Raw genomic sequence first — 19,201 nt, 5'->3', positions numbered from 1 at the left:
TATTTCTCATTTACTATTTAGCACACACACAGATCCATGTCTACACACACAAATACACAGATAACTGAGTGGACTTCTACAGATTGAAGGCATTCTCTAAAAGTTCACATAAAGAAGTAGGATGGATACATTGGAAGGATAACTTCAGGAAAACCAGGTGAAAAAAATGTAAAATCCCACTTTGAGATATAAAATGATGTAATTCATATGTCATTGTCCTCTTAGTTCCAGCTTATGAATCCATGGGTATTATCTGTTTGCCACATGACACAGAGTAAGCTTCTCTGAATTTCCTCCCTCAAAATCTACTTACAGAAAAGCAGTTACTGGAGATTCTGTAGAAGTGAGACCCAGGGAGGTGAGGATTCCTAAATGTTTTTATCTACTTGAAAGTGTAAAGAAGTTGTATCTAAAATGAGAGCTTTACAAGTATTTTGTACAAACACATTGGTTAAGATTGGTTCAACTTTATACCAAGAAACAGAACAGAGCTACTTGTAGAAAGTAGCAGAGCTACTACCTCGTCATGGAAAGACCATTTTTTTGCATTGCTTTGTAAGGCAATGGAGTATAGCATAATTAGTCACTATGCTACCCCTTGGAATTTCAAATTACAATTACATAAATTTTAGTTTGATAATTAATACCTCTAAAAAATGATCTCCTGAACTCTGATTTAAAAAATTAATTTATCATCTCACTAAAATGACAACTTGTATTTTCTATGTGCAGTTAGAAGCAGTACTGAGATTGAAAACAGAACAAAACTTACTAAAAGTCATCATTGTAGTTACACCCTGAAAGTCCCAGAAACCTACATACAAATGCTTAAACGTGAGAGAGACTCCTGTAGAGGCAATAAGCTATGACTATTTAACAGTAACAGTCTGTTTCTGAGTCATTGAATCAATACTTCTCACTCAGTAAAACTGCAAGGAGACAACTTCTCTTTATATGCTTTGACACAGATAATCCAGTCATAAATAATCAAATGTAATTTTTTTCAAAAATAATTTTTTATTTGGCTTTAGAATATTTTGGTACATAAAGTAAAACATGGCTACCTAATACTTTGCATTCAACAGATTAATATAGAGAGACAAATTGGAAAATTACCCATCTTTCTCAGTGGAATTCTTTAATCTTATTGTTATCACGAAACAAAAGAGTATTTTGCATGAGTTTGAAATTGCTGTCTTATAATTTGTATTTAATGCCTTCCCTGAATTGGAAGACATGAGGTATTTTTTAAAATGTATTTATTTATTTATTTATTTTTTTTTTCTTGATAGTGGTTTTTAGTGTTTCTTTTTTTTTTTTTAATTTTATTTTATTTTTAAACTTTACATAACTGTATTAGATTTGCCAAATATCAGTTCTAATGAGGTGGATGAAACTGGAGCCTATTATACAGAGTGAAGTAAGCCAGAAAGAAAAACACCAATACAGTATACTAACGCATATATATGGAATTTAGAAAGATGGTAACAATAACCCTGTGTACGAGACAGCAAAAGAGACACTGATGTATAGAACAGTCTTATGGACTCTGTGGGAGAGGGAGAGGGTGGGAAGATTTGGGAGAATGGCATTGAAACATGTAAAATATCATGTATGAAATGAGTTGCCAGTCCAGGTTCAATGCACGATACTGGATGCTTGGGGCAGGTGCACTGGGACGACCCAGAGGGATGGAATGGGGAGGGAGGAGGGAGGAGGGTTCAGGATGGGGAACACATGTGTACCTGTGGCGGATTCATTTTGATATTTGGCAAATCTAATACAGTTATGTTAAGTTTAAAAATAAAATTAAAAATTGTTTTACAAAATGTTGTTTTCTGCTAAATATCAACATGAATTAACCAGAGGTATACATATGTTCCCTCTGTCTTGAACCTTCTTCCCATCTCCCTCCCCAGCCCACCCCTCTAGGTTGTTACAGAGCCCCTGTTTGAGTTTCCTGAGACATACAGAAAATCCCCATTGGCTTTCTATTTTACATATGGTAATGTAAGTTTCCATGTTACTCTCTCCATACATTTCACCCTCTCCTTCCTCCCCCAATCTGTCCATAAGTCTGTTCGTTATGTCTGTTTCTCCACTGCTGCCCTGCAAATAAATTCATCAGTACCATCTCTCTAGATTCCATATATATGCGTTGAAAGTCAAAGTGAAGTCGTTCAGTCGTGTCCAACTCTTTGCGATCCCATGGACTGTAGCCTACCAAGCTCCTCTGTCCATGGGATTTTCCAGGCAATAGCACTGGAGTGGATTGCCATTTCCTTCTCCAGATATATGTGTTAGTACCCGACATTTATCTTGTCTTTCTTACTTTGAAATGAGATATTTTATATAAATTTCTCATGAGTTTCATAAAAGAATTAAACAAACAAGGTATCAGGTTGTCACAACCATACAACACATATCACAGTATTGAAATTGTTGTATTGACTGTCACCTTTCACTGGATATTAAAAAAACATGGGCTACAACTGTATTTTTTAATTTACCCTAGCACCTCAACAAAATTTTGACTGAGTATAAGAATACTGACATGAACAAAAAGTTGTAAAATTTTAATTTAGATAGCTTTGATTAACTGTAAAATCTGAAATGAGATATGGGGTCACAAGACATATAGGTTCAAATCTTACTTTATCACAATTAATGTGATTTCAGTCTCTAACTCATTGAGGGTCATCTGAACAAAAGGAATAGCACCTGACCTATGTACTTTAGAGTACCTGTAAGGGTAAAATGAGGTAATGGATGAGAAGTACCAAACAAATGTAATTTTCTGCATATTCAGGTAAGAAATACATGTATGAAATAAATCCTTTTAAGGTTCACTGTGACAAAATTCATGGTAAAAATAGGTACCATACCATTTTCCCCAAGTGAAAACACCTTTTCTCTTCAGCCTACACATACGCTTAAAACTACTCACCCCCGCTCCTTCACACACACAGTATACACATACACCCCTTGTGTCAAAATACAGCCCCCAGTGTTTTACGTCCTCTGGACTTCCCTGGTAGCTCAGATGGTAAAGCATCTGCCTACAGTGCAGGAGACTCGGGTTCAATCCCTGGGTCAGGAATATCTCCTGGAGAAGGAAATGGCAACTCACTCCAGTATTCTTGCCTGGAAAATCTCATGGGTGGAGGAGCCTGGTGGGCTACAGTCCATGGGGTCGCAAAGTCCGACACAACTGAGCGACTTCACTTACTTCAATAAATACTAGCAAAGCAGTGTTGACACTGGTGCATCCTCTTCCTCAAAGCACTGAAATTCATCACCACAGCGACCCATAGAACAGCCTCAACACAGTTAGTAATCTACTAGCTTCTTATTTATTTTTGTGTTTTGGCTGCAACCAGCAGCACGCAGGATGATCCCTCCTGCCCCTGGCCAGGAATCAAATTCAGGCCTCCGCGGTGGAAACACCAAATCCTAACCACTATGCCACCAGGGAACTCCCTGAAGATTTCTTTTTGAGTACTTCTCATATTTATGCTGGCTTCTCTCCCCAAAATAACTGTATTTTTTTTTTCTAGATTAATCTTTTTTACTGGTTCAGTTTCTGGCTCTTCAAATGCAGGTGTGTAAGGTTTCATCCTTGGACCTCCTTTTTTCTCACTCTGTGTTTCTGTGAAGATGACTCAGCCTATTCTAGTAGACCCAGGCACTATCTCTGTGCAGCCAACTCCCAAATCTCTCTCTCTTCATGGCTCCTTCCCAGGTTCCAGGTCTCTGTATCTAATTATTGAGCACATATTTCCATCTCGAAGCCCTTCAGTCTATGTGTCAAATTCATTATTCCTCCTGTGTCCCAAACCTCTTCCCCATCTTTGCTGCCCTTCCAGACAGTCATCAAGCAGAGACTGGGGAGTTATCAGGGATTTCCCCACTGGTCTTCACCTCTCACCTCCACGCTCTAGGAACAGGATGTCATACTATTTTATTTACTCTCAATTTTAATTTCCACTGCATTCAGGCTTCATTATTTCTTTTTTAAAGTATTCTGATTGCCTCTTAATTAATCTCTCTGCTTTAGTCTCTCACAAATCCATCATGTTAATATAATTCCAAGGACATAAAAATACTCCCCTACTTTCTATGCCTACTCTTCGCCTGGAAAATAAACTCCAAAATTCTTTGACATAGCAGTCAAGACCCTAATTTGTTTCTAACCTGTTTTTCCAGTAACTCCTACCCACACCCTCCTCTTTCTAGAACACTTTCAGTTTCATGCCCTAGTTTATGGTATTCCCTTAACCTGTTATGGTTGTTCTTTGTCAAAAGTCTATATGTCTTTCAGATCCATGTGACAAGTCATTTTCTCTGCAATACCTTCTCCAGTCTGCGTTCCAGATAGAATTAATCCTCCTTCTCCTGTACTCTTCTGCTGTTAAAATTAAACTTAAGTGTTAGAAGTGTTTATCTCTTTCACTGCATTAGACTCAAAGGGAAAAAGTATTACTCATCTTGATTTCATCTATGATTCACAGAATGCTTGATAAATAGAGGCTACCCAGTAAATACTAAACTTAATAGACTTATTCCTGATGTATGTAACAAATACAGAGGACAAACTTTAAGAATAATTCTTATCTGTATAACATACAAACTATATCATATTGATTTTGTGTCAGTTATTGTTAAAATCAATAAATCATTTGGCTTTGATAATAATGAAAGTATATATGAAAGTTGAATTATTCATTGTAATCCTTTTGGTTTTAAGTATATCAAACAGCTACATTTCTTTCTTAAAGTTGGTTTGGAAGGAAGCAGGAAACAGTTATGCAAAAATCCAGTCAAGTATCTGTAAAAATACATAGAAATCAAATATGAGACCATTAGTAGTGCTATTAAAGGAATCACTAAATTTATTAAAGTCTCTTGTATATTAAAGAGTTAAAGACATTGTAAAGCTAAAAACAATATTCATTAAAATAACCTTAAGGAAAATCAGATATATGCTAAAGAGTCAGTGCCATATCACTGTCACAAAATTTTGTATAACCAAAAAAATCCATCTCTAAGAAATACTAATTTAATGAAATTACACTCAATCCTGCTCTATGATTGTAGCTCAAGTGTCAGCAAACTATACCCTGTGGACCAAATCTGGCCCCTCACCTGTATTTTTGTCAACAGAATTTTACTGAAGTACAGACATATTCATTCATTTCTGCTTCTGTCTGCTTTTGCTTTACAAAAGCAGACTTGTATAGCTGAGACAAGAGACGATGTGTCCCACAACACCTAAAATGTGTACTATCTAGATCTTTAAAAAAATTGACCAACTCCTGCTACAGATAACCAGTTGGAAGTTTGGTTGTAAAACTAGGCTGGTCTGTGTATGTATTATTACTCTAGAATTCAGGTTTTTTAGCAAGGATTTCTTCTTAAAATTCAAAAGAATTTTAAAAATTATAAAGATGTTATGATAAAAATAGAAGATGTTGAGCATATAGAAGAGTTAAATGGCATACAAAAAGGATTTAATGAAAAATTGGTTTACTTTTATACTCTTATATATACACTTTCCTTTTATATTAGAGTACATCACTGAAAATGAACTGTTCTACCATTATTGTTTCACTAAAAAGTAGAAAATTAATTCTTCCTACAGGAATAAAGGAGTGAAGTTAAGTACAATTATTTTTCAAAATGAGGGGAGGGAAAGGTGGAAGCAGGGAGGAGAAGGGAGAGAGAAGCTACTGTACCTCATTCTCTAACTGAGATGAAGCCAATCTGTGTACCAAAGTTAGGGCCATCTCGGACATGGGAAAAATACTTGTCAGGATGACAAGATGTACAGAGGTTGAGATCCTGGTTCTGGTCCTGAATATTCTGTGGTAGAATTCCTCCCCGTTCTAGAAGAATCCTTAGGATAAAGATTTTTCGAAAGACAGAAACTTTACTTTACCAACAGACAAAGCAATACGGAAAAAGCATTGATATTAGTGTAAAAGAACTCTGGGAAAGATCTGCTTGGAACAATGCAAGTTGTCATTCAGTTACAGAACAGGGACACAACAGGAAATGGTAGATTTCACCATTACAATTCTGGACTGAAATCAATTGTTATTGTTGTTTAATCGCTAAGTCCTGTCTGACTCTTTTGTGATCCCATGGACTACAGCCTGCCAGGCTCCTCTGTCCATGATATTTCCCAAGCAAAAAAAATGGAGTGGGTTACCATTTCCTTCTCCAGGGAATCTTCCCAACCCAGTGATCAAACCCACATCTCCTGCATTGGTAGGCGAGTTCTACCACTAAACCAACAGGGTAGCCTGAAATCAAACATACCTAGTGGCTTTACGGATGTCAACATAGGGATTTGGTGAGTCAAACAGCTGTACACATCCGGGATCAAGATTATGAAATGCCTTTGCTGATTCCCTTGGAAGAGTAAAACAGCATGGTCCGACTGAAGGCCCCAATACAACAATAATGTCTTCCAAACTGCAGCCATATTCTGCTCTCATAGCGTTCACTGTAGCCATAGCAACACCTAACATGGTACCTCTCCAACCTAGTAAATAGGAAGAAAGAGAGCTAAGCAAAGTCATAACATAACAAAATGTCATCTTAATTTATATCTAAGTTAAAAATGAGCAGGGTCAGTTTATGTATTTTTCCTAAGGGTCCTTTCACCTCTTAGTTATTGTGAATAATTTATGTTTTGAGCATAGATGTGTAAATATCCTATTGACATCCTGCTTTAAATTCTTTGGATATATGTTCAGAAGTGGAACTGTTGGATAATATGAATTCTATTTAAAACTTTTTGAGGAATCATCACACAGTTTTTCATGGCAGCTGCATCATTTTATACTCCCACCAATAGTGCATCATGGTTTCCATTTCTCTTCAACAAAACTTATTTTCATTTTTTAAAAAATATCAGCCATTCTAACAGATGTGAGGTGATATCCTGTGGTTTTTATTTGCTTTTTCCAAATTAGTGATGTTGGGCATCTTTTCACATTTTTACTGACCATTTGTATATCATCTTTGGAGAAAGATCTACTAAAGTCCTTTACCCATTTTTCAATCAAATCTTTTAGTTTTTGTTGTTGTTGAACTGTAGGTATTCTTTTTGTATTCTGAATATTAACTCCTTATTAGATGTATGAACTGCAAATATTTACTCTCAATCTGTTGGGCTGACTTTTTACTTTGTTGATTGTGTTCTTTGATGCACAGAAATTTTTGTTTTTGATAAAATCCAACTTATCTATTTTTACTTCTGTTGCTTGTGCTTTTGGTATCATATCTAAGAAACCATTGCCTAATCCAAGATCACAAGGATTTACACTTATACTTTCTTCTATAATTTTTAGAGTTTTAGCTCTTACATTTAGATCTTTGATCCACTTTGAGTTAGTTTTTATATATGACATAAGGGTCCAACATTGTTCTTTTGCATATGCCTATCCAGTTTCCCCAGTACCATTTGTTAAAGAAATTGTCCTTTCCCCATTGTATAGTCTAGGTACCTTGTCAAAAATCATCTGACCCTAATGCAAGGGTTTGTTTCTGGAATGTCTATTCCATTCCATTGCTCTATTGTCTTTATGCCAGTACTATACATACTGTTTTGATTACTGTAGCTTTATAGTAAGTTTTGAAATTAAGAAGTATGAGACATCTAACTTTGTTCCTTTTCAAGACTGTTTCATTTATCTTTCATAATTTTAAATTTAATGTTTCAAAACCCAGGAAGTAACAAATAATATTCACGTTTTATATCCAGGAACTAAGATTCATATTTTAAATAACTTTTGACAATGTTAAATAGTAAACCTGACTTCTAGTCATTCAATTCCATTACTTTAGTTAGATCAAAACAAACAAAAAACCACTTTGTCTATAGTCTAAAATGCAAACAAAGTAGCCATAGATTTACAAGCACTCCTCATTTTACATAGACTCACTACCACTGGATAATCTAAATAGTATTTTTAAAAAACTTCCAACAAACAAAATTCCAAAACCTTAACAAACATAGCACCTAAAAATTCTTTGTTCTTATTTTCAGAGAATAATTAAAGCTAATCAACTATAACATATTAAACTAAATGCAATTTTCCAAACATATCTTGTTTTTTATCTTTACACTTGCTGCTGCATTTCAAAAACACCTTCTGTGACATGTCTAACCTTCCTATTCCCTATTACCTAGACTTCAAGGGTAGACTTCTCAAACCAGAGACAATACAACTCAGTACAACTCCCTGGGAATGTTTTGAAAAGCATAGAGGCTTTTCTTTTTGGTTATTACAACAAGTACAACTGGCATTAAGAATTTTGAAAGCCAAGCAAACTTAAGTCTGCAATGTAAGACTATCTTGCCCCAAATGTTAATAACACTCCTGCTGAGAAACATTGGTACCTAGCCAAACCCTACAAATCTCCCAGGAATCAGCCTAGGCAACTGCTTTCTTTAGGGATTATACTCTGAGTCACATAATTTGACATAAGTACTCCTTGTATTTGCTCCTGACCTGAGTCTACTAGCCCTCTTCTATCTTTACTTATCACCATAGGTAGTAATTAACTATTTAAATGCTGGGAAAGACTGAGGGCAGGAGGAGAAGGGGATGACAGAGGATGAGATGGTTGAATGGCATCATCGACTTAATGGCCATGAGTTTGAGCAAGCTCTGGGAGATGGTGAAGGACAGGGAAGCCTGGAGTGCTGTAGCCCATGAGGTCACAGAGAGTCGGACCATTACTTACAGAATGAACAAAAACAATGTCCATCAGAGAAAAATTATAACTTTCCCCCAGATTGGTAAAAATCCTAGGTGCTTAACTAAGTACACTTACCAGAGTGAGCAACCCCACATGCTTTTTTGACAGGATCTGCAAAAACTATCGGAATACAGTCAGCACCAAGAGCTGCTATTGTGACTCCTCTTTGATTTGTGGTGATTCCATCATAAGATTCAGGCTCCTTCCTTCCCATAATCCAGACATCATTGGCATGATCAGTCTAAAACCAAAGATGTGAAATAAAAATGTTTTTAAAATAGAATTTCTCATACCATAAGCTTTCCTGAAAGTATGTATTTTGTACAAAATTATATAACCAGTTTAAGGTTACTAGCATTCCTTAAATACATCAGGTCCATATATATATAATAACAAATTTATTTAACTCTATGATATGATAATCTCTATGTATTTTCCTCAAAGGAAAACAGACGTCAACATTTAAAAAAAAATCAAAATAGTACTGATGAAACTATTTGTAGTGCAGGAATAGACACAAATACGTAGTGAACAGACTTGTGGTCACAGCAGGAGGGCAGGGAAGAGAGGGTGGGATCAGTTGAGAGTAGTACTGACATATATACACTTCCATATGTAAAACAGAGAGCCAATGGGAGGTTCAAAAGGGAGGAGATATATATATACTTGTGGCTGATTCACATTGTTGTACGGCAGAAACCAACACAACATTGTAAAGCAATTCAGTTCAGTTCAGTTCAGTCGCTCAGTCGTGTCCGACTCTTTGCGACCCCATGAATCACAGCATGCCAGGCCTCCCTGTCCATCACCAACACCTGGAATTCACCCAAACTCATGTGCATCGAGTTGGTGATGCTATCCAGCCATCTCATCCTCTGTCGTCCCCTTCTCCTCCTGCCCCCAATCCCTCCCAGCATCAGTTGACTTTTCCAATGAGTCAACTCTTCACATGTGGTGGCCAAAGTATTGGAGTTTAAGCCTCAGCATCAGTCCTTCCAATGAACACCCAGGACTGGTCTCCTTTAGGATGGACTGGCTGGATCTCCTTGCAGCCCAAGGGACTCTCAAGAGTCTTCTCCAACACCACAGTTCAAAAGCATCAATTCTTCGGCACTCAGCCTTCTTCACAGTCCAACTCTCACATCCATACATGACCACTGGAAAAACCATAGCCTTGACTAGACGGACCTTTGTTGGCAAAGTAATGTCTCTGCTTCTTAATATGCTATCTAGGCTGGTCATAACTTTCCTTCCAAGGAGTAAGCGTCTTTTAATTTCATGGCTGCAATCACCATCTGCAGTGATTTTGGAACCCCCAAAAATAAAGTCTGACACTGTTTCCACCATTTCCCCATCTATTTCCCATGAAGTGATGGGACCAGATGCCATGATCCTAGTTTTCTGAATCTTGAGCTTTAAGCCAACTTTTTCACTCTCCTCTTTCATTTTCATCAAGAGGCCCTTCAGTTCTTCTTCACTTTCTGCCTTAAGGATGTTGTCATCTGCATATCTGAGGTTATTGATATTTCTCCCAGTAATCTTGATTCCAGCTTGTACTTCTTCCAGCCCAGCATTTCTCATGATGTACTCTGCGTAGAAGTTAAATAAGCAGGGTGACAATATACAGCCTTGACGTACTCCTTTTCCTATTTCGAACCAGTCTGTTGCTCCATGTCCAGTTCTAACTGTTGCTTTCTGATCTGCATATAGGTTTCTCAAGAGGCAGGTCAGGTGGTCTGGTATGCCCATCTCTTTCAGAATTTTCCAGTTTCTTGTGATCCACACAGTCAAAGGCTTTGGCATAGTCAATAAAGCAGAAATAGATGTTTTCTGGAACTCTCTTGCTTTTTTGATGATCCAGCAGATGTTGGCAATTTGGTCTCTGGTTTATCTGCCTTTTCTAAAACCAGCTTGAACATCTGGAAGTTCACAGTTCACGTATTGCTGAAGCCTGGCTTGGAGAATTTTGAGCATTACTTTACTAGCGTGTGAGATGAGTGCAATTGTGCAGTTGTTTGAGCATTCTTTGGCATTGCCTTTCTTTGGGATTGGAATGAAAACTGCCCTTTTCCAGTCCTGTGGCCACTGCTGAGTTTTCCAAATTTGCTGGCATATTGAGTGCAGCACTTTCACAGCATCATCTTTCAGGATTTTAAATAGCTCAACTGGAATTCCACCACCTCCACTAGCTTTGTTCGTAGTGATGTTTTCTAAGGCCCACTTGACTTCACATTCCAGGATGTCTGGCTCTAGGTGAGTGATCACACCATCACGATTATCTGGGTCTTAAAGATCTTTTTTGTACAGTTCTTCTGTGTATTCTTGCCATCTCTTAATATCTTCTGCTTCTGTTAGGTCCATACCATTTCTGTCATTTATCAAACCCATCTTTGCATGAAATGTTCCCTTGGTATCTCTAATTTTCCTGAAGAGATCTCCCCCAATTAAAAATAAATTTAAAAAAATTCGAAATAGTCCATCCATCACGAACAGCCCTCACTAGAGATCGGTAAATCTCTAACTGCAGTAGTTGTTCAGTCGCTCAGTTGTGTCCGACTCTCTTTGATTTCGTGGACGGCAGCACACCAGTCTTCTCTGTCCTTCATTATCTCGTGGAATTTGCCCAAACTCAGGTCCATTGAGTTGATGATGCCATCCAACCATCTCATCCTCTGTCACCCTCTTCTCCTCCTGCCCTCAATCTTTCCCAGCATTAGGGTCTAAACCTAATAGCAGTACCTTCCACAAAGTACTAATTGACTGAAAGAAATTAAATTTCCAAATCAATAATATTTTTACTTTTCCTGGAGTCAGAGAAATCTAGAATCCTGTAAGAAACAATTATCAGTTTTACCCTAGTTCCTCCTAGTGTTGATATAGAAAACAATGGCTTTTCTCTCCCACCATTCAGGAAACTTACCTCTAAATCAAAAAGGCAGTGGTACTATACTCTGGGGCTTTCCTCATGGTTCAGTGGTTAAAAAAAACAAAACAAAACAAAACTCACCTACCAATGTAGGAGACTCAGGTTTGATCCCTGGGTCGGGGAGATCCCCTGGACAAGGAAATGGCAACCCACTCCAGTATTCTTGCCTGGGAAATCCCATAGACAGAGGAGCCAATGGGCTACAGTCCATGGGGTCACAAGAATCGGACACAACTTAGTGAGTAAAAAACAACTATACTTTTAGATGTAAGGAGTTCCAGATGTGTGTGTGTATGTGTGTGTGTATTATACCACAGAATTGATCTTTAGAATATGATATGTATCTCTAAGAAAAATAATCACAAACATTATCCTAAGTTTTAGATAAAACATTAGATGCAAACATTAAATAGATTATTTAAAGTCCATATAGTCATTGGCAGAATCAAGAATATACTTTAAATCTTCCAAAATATGAAAACAAAATTGTACCTTTATTTGGTAAAATTTATTCACATTAAATCCTGCAGCCTTCCCCAACCTACGCAGATTTTCTTGAACAACAGCCTTGGGATCTCTCCGTTTGGAACTACTGAAGAGATTGAATGAGCTAAGAGTTGGTATGTAAGATATCCCACCTGTTCTTGTAGTAAATCCATGTATGAAAGTATCTGTTGAGGATAAACAATGAAGATTAAAACCAGGCTGTACAAAAGACTATATAAAGCCTTACAAACCCACTCTCTTATTAAGACTTTCCCTAATAACCTCACCCTGTATTAGTTTGTCCAGTTTCTAATTTCTACAGCTCTTTATAGCTTCATCTGTGCTTATGACACAATGTTTTGAGTTTGTTTTACCTTCTCCGTGGGATTACTGCTCTTCAAAGGGTATCTTTTCCCCATTAGTTTTTGTTATCCCAATAGCATATAGCTCACAGTAAATATCCTTTTACTAATAAGTGAGATCGACTGTTTTAAATTTCATTCTTCTGTGAAGGCACTACGGAGTTAAGGTTTCAGAATTTCTAAGTAGGAAATGCTTAGGGTCATAAATCTCACTTAAAACCAAGGCTGGGGGATTTGTCTTAAAGCTGAATTTGCATAAAGCGAATTTATTTAGAGTGGCTTTGAAGGGACTATCCCTTCATACTCGTGACTCTATAAGGCTGTCCATGACACTCCCATGTTGTAACTGATGCTAAGGAACACATAATCTCACACCAGTCTACAAAAGAAACAAGGTTAAAAGTGATGAACAACCTGTAAAGACAGACTCGCTTTTCATATTCAAGTAAAACAACTGATAGTGTTTAACATACCTGGGATCAAAGGAGATGTGATAATGGTTAATTCTCCCTTCAGTGCTGGCAAACTTCTCAAATATGTTTCTATTTCATTCTGGATTGCTTCTAGTTCTTGAGATGTGATTATGTTTACTTCAGTAGACTGTTTCAAAAGACCTCCCTTCAAAGTCATCTGTAGATCTTCAAACTCAAAATTGTAAACATCAGTAAAGAGTCGATCAATGAAAGCCTTCATTAATGTCTTCCGGTGCACAGGCACAATTACCTTAATGCAACTCAAATTTCTTTCATCAACTTTTTGTTTAATTGTATACAAAGAGGCAGCCATGCTGGGATTGCTAACAATCTCAAATTCTCTCAAGAGAGCTGATAATCCATTGCCTGTTTCTAATTCACAATTATCATGGTCACAGCTGATGTTACTACAACACATTATGCAAAAGAACTTGGCCTTGGCACCATGGTGATATCGGACTGCATTCAATATCTTTAATAATGTCTGATGACAGTTTTTCTGAGAGTTCAGTTTCAAACCAAAGAGATCAATCAACACTGCTTCTGCCATCCTTCAATTCTGTACAAAGTTCTTGAATGAAGTTTGTGTGTCCCCCAAAATTCACCTGTAAAGAAAAATTAGCATAAGTAAGAATGCAAAATTATATCAATATAGTTATAGTTACAACAGAAACTTGTGGATGGGTAAAAAGAAGAATTGCATTGATTTAAAAATGTAACCAGAATAGCGAGCCTGTACTCCTCCCAGAAAAGCTAATCCACTATTTATCAGAAGAGAACCATGACAATGAAAGCACAGCCAGCTCTTAATTCATTTTGTGAGTGTACTTTACCTCTTTTCAGTAGAACAACAGGTTTGGTTTTGTTTTCAGATAATAAATTTTAAGCGAGGAATTACGTATTGACTTGAAGGAAGTCCTGTTTTTTAATTACAGGGTGTCAACGTATCATTGATATATCATTAATTCTGACATGATAGGCTTGTTAGGTCACATCCCTTCCTGCGAGATACCTGGGCCTTCAGTTCAGTTACTCAGTCGTGTCTGACTCTTTGCAACCCCATGAATTGCAGCACACCAGGCCTCCCTTTCCATCACCAAATCCCAGAGTTCACTCAAACTCATGTGCATTGAGTCGGTGATGCCATCCAGCCATCTCATCCTACGTCGTCCCCTTCTCCTCCTGCCCCCAATCCCTCCCATCATCAGGGTCTTTTCCAATGAGTCAAGTCTTTGCATGAGGTGGCCAAAGTACTGGAGTTTCAGCTTTAGCATCAGTCCTTCCAATGAACACCCAGGACTGATCTCCTTTAGGAAGGACTGGTTTGGTTGGACCTCCTTGCAGTCCAAGGGACTCTTAAGAGTCTTCTCCAACACCACAGTTCAAAAGCATCAAGTCCTCAGCGCTCAGCTTTCTTCACAGTCCAACTCTCACATCCATATATGACCACTGGAAAAACCATAGCCTTGACTAGACGGACCTTTGTTGGCAAAGTAATGTCTCTGCTTCTTAACATGCTATCTAGGTTGGTCATAATTTTCCTTCCAAGGAGTAAGTGTCTTTTAATTTCATGGCCGCAATCACCATCTGCAGTGATTTTGGAGCCCCCCAAAATAAAGTCTGACACTGTTTCCACCATTTCCCCATCTATTTCCCATTAAGTGATAGGGCCAGATGCCATGATCTTAATACCTTGGCCTTAAGTTCAATAAAATTAATGGAGTTGCATTTAAAATTAAAAATTTTTTTAATTTCTTTTTTTTTTTTTTTCAGAAAAATTGTATTTCTGCGCCCCCCCCCCCCCACCCCCTCCGCCGAAACAGACTCACAGGTATGAGCGGTTACCAGCAGGTTGAGGGAAGGCGGAGAGGGGCAAGATAGGGCTAAGGGGATTAAGATACAAACTACTATTTATAAAATAAATAAGCTACACGGGTATATTGTACCCCACAGAGAATACAGCCAGTATTTGCGAATAACCTTAAATGGCGTATAATTTATAAAAACGTTGACTCACCATGTTGAACCCAAAATTAATATTGTAAATTAACTGTACTTCAATTTTTTAAAAAAAATCCGTTTTGAAGGTTAAGCGCAGAGATGACCGAGAGGTTTGCCTCCAGGATTCACGGGTATGGCAGCACCTCGTTACATTAGCACTTGGCACTCGGTCCCTTCCTAAGTCCAACGATCACGCAAGCAACTGTCATTTGGATCACGTGCGCACCCCCCACCCCGCCCCGCTCTCCTCACCCCCGCCCCCGCCCCCGCCCCCGCCCCGCTCTCCTCACCCCCGCCCCGCTCTCCTCACCCCCGCCCCGCTCTCCTCACCCCCGCCCCCGCCCCCGCCCCGCTCTCCTCACCCCCGCCCCCGCCCCCGCCCCGCTCTCCTCACCCCCGCCCCCGCCCCCGCCCCGCTCTCCTCACCCCCGCCCCCGCCCCCGCCCGGCTCTCCTCACTCCCCGACTACACGCACACCGTTTCTCACCCCAGCCCCTGCCCGCCCCTCCGGGCTGCCGCTCAGTCTCTGCTGACCCCTCCGGTGTCAGCCTCTGCCCCTCCTAACCCCCGCCCTCCGCACCGAGTAAAGCCGCACGACAGACGCCTCGGCCACCGCCCGGTCGACGCTCGGCCCCACGGGTCGGCCGCTGCCCACATGCCGGGCCGTCGCCCCGACTCCTGCAGCCCCTGCGGGCCTTTCTGACGGTCGGGCGCACACTCGAGGCCGTTCTCCGTCACTTTCGGTTGCACGCTCGGCGGCGAGCTCGAGCTCTGAGGCGTCTGCCGGCCCCGGTCCTGAGCCTGAACGAGACCCAGAGGCCGCGAGCGTGCGCCCCTCAGTCCTCAGCCGGGTGCCCGCCGCTGTGAGGGCGGCGCCCGTCCCGCCTCAGCCGCTGCACCCGCTCGACTGCGGACGGCGCACCCGCCCCGCTTCCACCCGACGGCTGCGGAGGCCGGGCCGGGGGGCTGGGGGCCGGGGAGCGGGAGCGACCCTGGGGGCGGACGCGCTCGAGCACCGGGAACCGTCAGCAGTTCCGGGTCCGGCGGCCGCCAGCCCGCACCCGCCGCGCGGCCCCTGGAGGAGGAACGGGAACCGAGCAGCGGCCGGGCCGAGCGGAGCTATAGGCAGGTCCGCGGGCGGGAGGCCGGGCAGGAGGCGGGGCGGGTGAGGGGCGGGCGGGCCGTGAGGCAGCGGGCCGGCCTCCCGACGGGGCGCGCGGCGGAGGGGGCGGCGGCCGCCTCCCTCCCCGGGCACGACGCCCTCTCCTGAGGCAGCGCTCGGCGCGCTCGGGACCCCCAGTTTCATCCTCAGGGCCCTGGCCCAAGAACCTCCTTACGTTAGCACTTGGCACTGTGTCTCGTCCAAGTTCACTTACTGCGCCTCCTGAGGCAGATTTTTTTTTTTTTTTCTTTCATCTTTACTGTTTGGCTTTGTTTCCAGAAACAAGTTGGCGGAACCCTCCTTTGCCTTTTTTGCTGATCCCACCTAACTTTCTGACTAGACTTCATAGCTCCTTCACGTGTGTGGATAAACCGATGTCCTTATAAAAATATGAGCCAAGCATAGAAAATTAGAAGGCACTGACCTTAAGAGTTATGATAAAAATGTAAATTAGCACCCCCTTTCTCCCCTCAAAGAGCGTAACATTTGTTTATTTTAAAATACCGAACAGCTCCTACCTAATGTAGATGGCAGATGCTATGGCCAAAGGGAAACTGTCTCCAACCGTCAAAGCGCAGGAGACAAGGTGCGTCCTGTGGCACTGGTTATGATGGAAGGAGGGGTCCCTTTTTTCTGACAGTTGCTCACATGAGAAGTTCTGAAGAATGTCTCCCTGAAAGAATCTCAGCAATCTGGGAGTTTAGAAGAGCACTGGGAACTGAGACTGCTGCTATTCTGTTTGAGTAGAGAATATGGTCCCCAATCCACCTACCAGTTAACCCACTCTTCAGTATCTGGCAGATTTTTTTTTTCCGAAAACTGTATTTTCATTATTTTTCTGGACATTAAGAGCACTGAGTGGTAGGTGTAGCAGCGGATCCCCTCTGCCCCAAGCTTGTTTTATGTTGAATATCACTGTAAACAAAATAGAGGTCTTTAGTTACAAAGCTGGGTTAAAACATTTATGTCTGGTTTTATAGACGATGGTGGGCATTTGTCCTGTCATACAACAGTAAACAAGTTAAAAAAGAAATATTTCAAAATAGAGAAGCCGTCAGGGAAGAGAAAGTTTGTCATTATATTGTATTTACAAACCATTTCCCTTCACCATCCGGTCCAGGACTATGGCCTGATCTGACACTCATCTCATCCCCATTCCCCAACTCCAGTGGTTCTCAATCCTGGCGGCCTATCAGAACTACAAGTAGAACTTTAAAAAGCAGAAATGCAGGGACCACCCCCCTCTACCACCTCCAGATACACATTTGAATCCGAAACTCAAGGAGTCAAGTCTCAGCCTGTTTTGCTTTGCTTGTTGTTTTGTTTTAATCTCTACAGATGATTCAGATGCATAATTAGATTTGAAAAAATGACTTCCCTATTACCAAACCACTCAAACTAAAGGCTGTTTCTTGGAACACCATATGATTTCATCCTTTATTTATTTATTTTTGGGATTTCATCCTTTACATAAACTATTTCTTCTACTTAGAACACTGTTCTCTATATATACTTTTTTTTTTAAACAGCTACTTGTTCAAGACCCTCCAAGCTCAAATATAACCTTCCTTGAAGCCCCATCCCCTCACCAAGCACAATCAACTACTTTGAGCATTTTGTTTGTACAGGAGAAGCTCATTCATAGATGCAGTCTGGATCCATAACCAAGCAATACATTGAAAAAGTCAATTAAAGATTAAATTGTATACTTCATAAATATGAACATGGTAGTATATAAATTATATCTAAATAAAACTGTTTCAAAGGAAAGTTAAACCAGTCATGAAAAAGTATAAAAAATATACCATAATACCTTAAAGTTTCTTTTTTTAACCTGAAACAGCTACATGCTTGTTTGCCAGTCTGTTGAGGGCACAGCCTTTTGCCACAGCCTGTACATGGCCTCCAGATTAGAGTTCTGCGTCATATTGCTACCGTAAAGCACACTTCCCAACCATCAGCTAAGCTTTCTCAAAATTTCATTCTTTTAAGAGGAAAATGAGGCTTCCTGAGTGGTGCTAGCGGTAGAGAACCTACCTGCCAATGCAGGAGAGACATAGGTTCTATGAATTCTTGGGCCAGGAAGATGCCCTGGAGAAAGGAATGGCAACCCACTCCAGTATTCTTGCCTGGAGAATCCCATGGACAGAGGAGTCTGGCGGGCTACAGTCCATGGGATCGCAAGGAGTTGGACACAACTGAAGCGACTTATCATGCACGCAAGAGACACTTGTGAAGCTATCGGAGTGCAAATTACTTCTTTATAATCTTTTTATAGTTATCTCACTCATTCAAGCAACTCACCTTAATTGGGTCTTGAAAAATGTAAATGCAGCTTTTAAAGAACAAACTTTTTTCCCCACACTATTACATTAGTTTACTTAATGCTTAATTAAATTGTGAAAGCACAGTGACAGGTTCAACTGGCATAAACAGGTTTGAGAACAAACAAGTAACATTGTCAGATGTACAATTTTCACTGGTAGGAGCAGAAGTGGGCAGACTCATTGGAGAGTGGCTTTCTAACCCTTCAGCATTCAGCATGCACATTCAGCGTGATGTGGGGATTTGCAGCTTATGATTTAAAAGGAAATAGAGTTAATTGGTGAGAGGTTAAGTGTGGGTAGACTTAGAAAACACACACTGCACCTCTACATTTTCATTATTTGACTTTGCATCTACTTCACCCATAGAGACTTAAAAAGTCTTTGGGGGACAGAGATAGTGCCTGGCTGTTAAGGGGAACCATTGGGAAAATCACCAGGACTTGTTACATCACCATGTAAATCCTTATCTTGATAATTTTAAAACTGGTAACAGTTGTCTTTAAGCCAATTACACTAGAGTTTATGAGTCCTTCCAGAAATGGACATAAAACATGCAAACTTCCTTGTGAAAAACTTACGTTAGTTTCCATAACAAATGACCAAACGGGATGGCTTAAAACAACAAAATGTGTTCTCTTGTAATTATGGAGGCAGAAATCTTTTTTCAAATTATTTATTTATGTATTTTAATT

The 19,201-nt window shown here is 40.2% G+C and overlaps 1 protein-coding gene across 2 annotated transcripts; it reads right to left on the bottom strand.

Moving 5' to 3' along the window:
• Positions 1-2,195: 2,195 nt before the first annotated feature.
• Positions 2,196-16,069, bottom strand: LACC1 (laccase domain containing 1). Of its 2 annotated transcripts, none has more exons than XM_055542004.1 (7): positions 15,601-16,069; positions 13,020-13,624; positions 12,191-12,369; positions 8,848-9,013; positions 6,322-6,547; positions 5,736-5,896; positions 2,196-4,828 (listed from the first exon to the last, which is right to left on the bottom strand). In XM_055542004.1, exons 2-6 carry the CDS (start codon positions 13,567-13,569, stop codon positions 5,737-5,739), a joined length of 1,281 nt encoding a protein of 426 aa, XP_055397979.1. In that variant the 5' UTR covers positions 13,570-13,624; positions 15,601-16,069; the 3' UTR covers positions 2,196-4,828; position 5,736. The 2 variants fall into 2 exon arrangements, with proteins under 2 accessions (XP_055397979.1, XP_055397978.1); XM_055542003.1 differs by lacking the exon at positions 15,601-16,069 and adding an exon at positions 15,037-15,203.
• Positions 16,070-19,201: the final 3,132 nt, after the last annotated feature.

Source organism: Bubalus kerabau, chromosome 12 (assembly GCF_029407905.1).
Source record: "Bubalus kerabau isolate K-KA32 ecotype Philippines breed swamp buffalo chromosome 12, PCC_UOA_SB_1v2, whole genome shotgun sequence".
Classification (NCBI taxonomy): Eukaryota; Metazoa; Chordata; class Mammalia; order Artiodactyla; family Bovidae; genus Bubalus; species Bubalus kerabau.
The sequence above is the reverse complement of the archived record's forward strand: the minus strand, read 5'-3'. Positions and strand labels throughout refer to the sequence as shown.

What these genes read in the sequence shown, in the direction of transcription:
- LACC1 (XM_055542004.1), bottom strand. Translation starts at nt 13,569, where the DNA reads ATGGCAGAAGCAGTGTTGATTGATCTCTTTGGTTTGAAACTGAACTCT. An exon ending in ATAAATTTTACCAAATAAAG is followed by an intron (nt 9,014 to 12,190) that starts GTACAATTTTGT and finishes CTTTGGTTTTAG; the next exon opens with ACTGATCATGCCAATGATGT. An exon ending in GACATCCGTAAAGCCACTAG is followed by an intron (nt 5,897 to 6,321) that starts GTATGTTTGATT and finishes CTTTATCCTAAG; the next exon opens with GATTCTTCTAGAACGGGGAG.